Below are 1873 nucleotides of genomic sequence, written 5' to 3'. Positions count from 1 at the left end.
GTCACCTAAAAATGATGATTTTGACAACACAATTGCACCAAAACTAAAAATACACTCCTTTTGAGAATAGGCCCACTACAACTACCTATTCTCAAGCTACAAAACCATATAGAAAAAGTTCCAATTAAGTCCAGTATTACAAAGAAAAATTGGCTAGAAAGGTGGGGCTTGAAAAACCAAGATTTAGAAAATAACAGCTCTTTTACTTAACACAAACTCTAAATAATAGCCCCACTACAACTAGTAAACAATAACCTATCAGTACAATAAAAAATGTTGGCCTAATTCAACAGAGTTAAGCTAAAAAAGTGGCTTGAGTGAAATGTACACAACAAGTAGGCTATGACATCCATTGTAGAACTATAATATGCACTCAAACTATCGTTTATGAGCATTATTTCAATATATAAAGGCTTTGCAAAGTCCTCTGAGGGATCATTCAGCTACTTTAACAAACGAATAGGCTACTGTGATTGTTTTACTTACACTAGCCATTAATTGCAGTACATTAGCCATCAGTAAAAGTCGGGATATTCCAGTATTTACCCCATTCCATCCTCTGCAAATTAAAGGTCCCTCCTGCTATTCTCTTCGATCTAATAATAACGGTAACTTTTCTCAGATCACTTGTAAGACATCTACATACTCAAACTCATTTTACCCATCTGCAATTAATCAATGGAACTATCTTCCCCCTCCCCTGAAACTTTCTCTTTCCCTCTCTTATATTAAATTTTTCATTGACCACCGTCTATAATACTGTACAATATTTCAACAATTAGCTTTGCTATTATTATTATTATTAAAAAAAAAAATCTTTTTCAATGTGGGCGTGTTTAACATTATACACCACACCTACCCACGTGGTGCCACCATGGCTGCATCTGCTAAAAGTTAAGTGTCCTTTCTGCCATCTGTCTTACCAGTTTTCATCTTCACTTTCAAAGCATGTTAAGGAGAAACATAGCAATGAGAAAAGCGTCAAAGATTCTCACGTTTTCTGCAATTTATGCGGCTCAATGTAAGTATATTTGAGTATATATACAGTGCTAGAAGTGACACTATTTAATTTAGGGTTTTAAGTGTGGCAAAGCTAATTGAGTATCTTCATCAAATCCACAACAAGGAAATCAAAATAACAAACCATGAATTTGGCGTTCTATTGATAAGTTTTATGAGTGGAAGAAAGGGAAAGAAAGTCATTCAAAGTCTTTTTATGTCAAGAACAGTGCCAGTCGCATGCAAGGTCTTAACAGGAAATCCTATTATTATTGTAACAGGTCTGGTGTGGTGCGTCAGTCGAAAGAGAAACGTCAGAGAGCTCCCAAGGTTCAAGGTTCCTGTAAAACAAATGAATACTGTACTGCATGCACACATGACAGTGATTGAGGATTTTATTACGAAGATGGTTAAAGTCACTTATTGCAGTCATCATGGTAATCACAAACCAGAGGTATGTCATTTGAGAGTACCTGATGAAGTAAAGAATGCTGTTGCAGCTAAGCTAGCTGAAGGAGTAACAATTGAAAGAATACTGGATGATATTAGAGACAGTGTAACTGGTACTATTGAAAGGGAGCATCTTATGAATCGTCAGGATGTTCACAACATTGAATACAAACTTAATCTTCAAAGTATCGAGAAACATCAAAATGATCATTCAAGTATAGTAGCATGGGTTACTGAAATGCAGGAAATGGAATGTCAAATGAGAATGATCATGATAACATTGATACAACAGTAGTAGCTGAATCACCAATTGCAGATCTATCCACAGATCACTCAACATCTTTATCACTTACAGAACATTCTACACTAGCACCAAATGAGGATGCTGTACAAGAAGAAAATCAGCTTGCCTATTATTCTAGAC

The 1873-nt window shown here is 35.6% G+C and overlaps 1 protein-coding gene across 1 annotated transcript; it reads left to right on the top strand.

Moving 5' to 3' along the window:
* The first annotated feature begins 333 nt into the window (after positions 1 to 333).
* On the top strand, positions 334 to 1867 carry LOC109592055 (uncharacterized). Its single transcript, XM_020007625.1, has 3 exons — positions 334 to 540; positions 815 to 1021; positions 1075 to 1867. The coding sequence occupies exons 2-3, from the start codon at positions 825 to 827 to the stop codon at positions 1742 to 1744; spliced, it is 867 nt and encodes a 288-aa protein (XP_019863184.1). The 5' UTR covers positions 334 to 540; positions 815 to 824; the 3' UTR covers positions 1745 to 1867.
* Positions 1868 to 1873: the final 6 nt, after the last annotated feature.

Source organism: Amphimedon queenslandica, unplaced genomic scaffold (assembly GCF_000090795.2).
Source record: "Amphimedon queenslandica unplaced genomic scaffold, v1.1 AMPQUscaffold_6434_Cont21607, whole genome shotgun sequence".
Classification (NCBI taxonomy): Eukaryota; Metazoa; Porifera; class Demospongiae; order Haplosclerida; family Niphatidae; genus Amphimedon; species Amphimedon queenslandica.
This window is presented reverse-complemented; position numbering and strand designations above follow the sequence as displayed.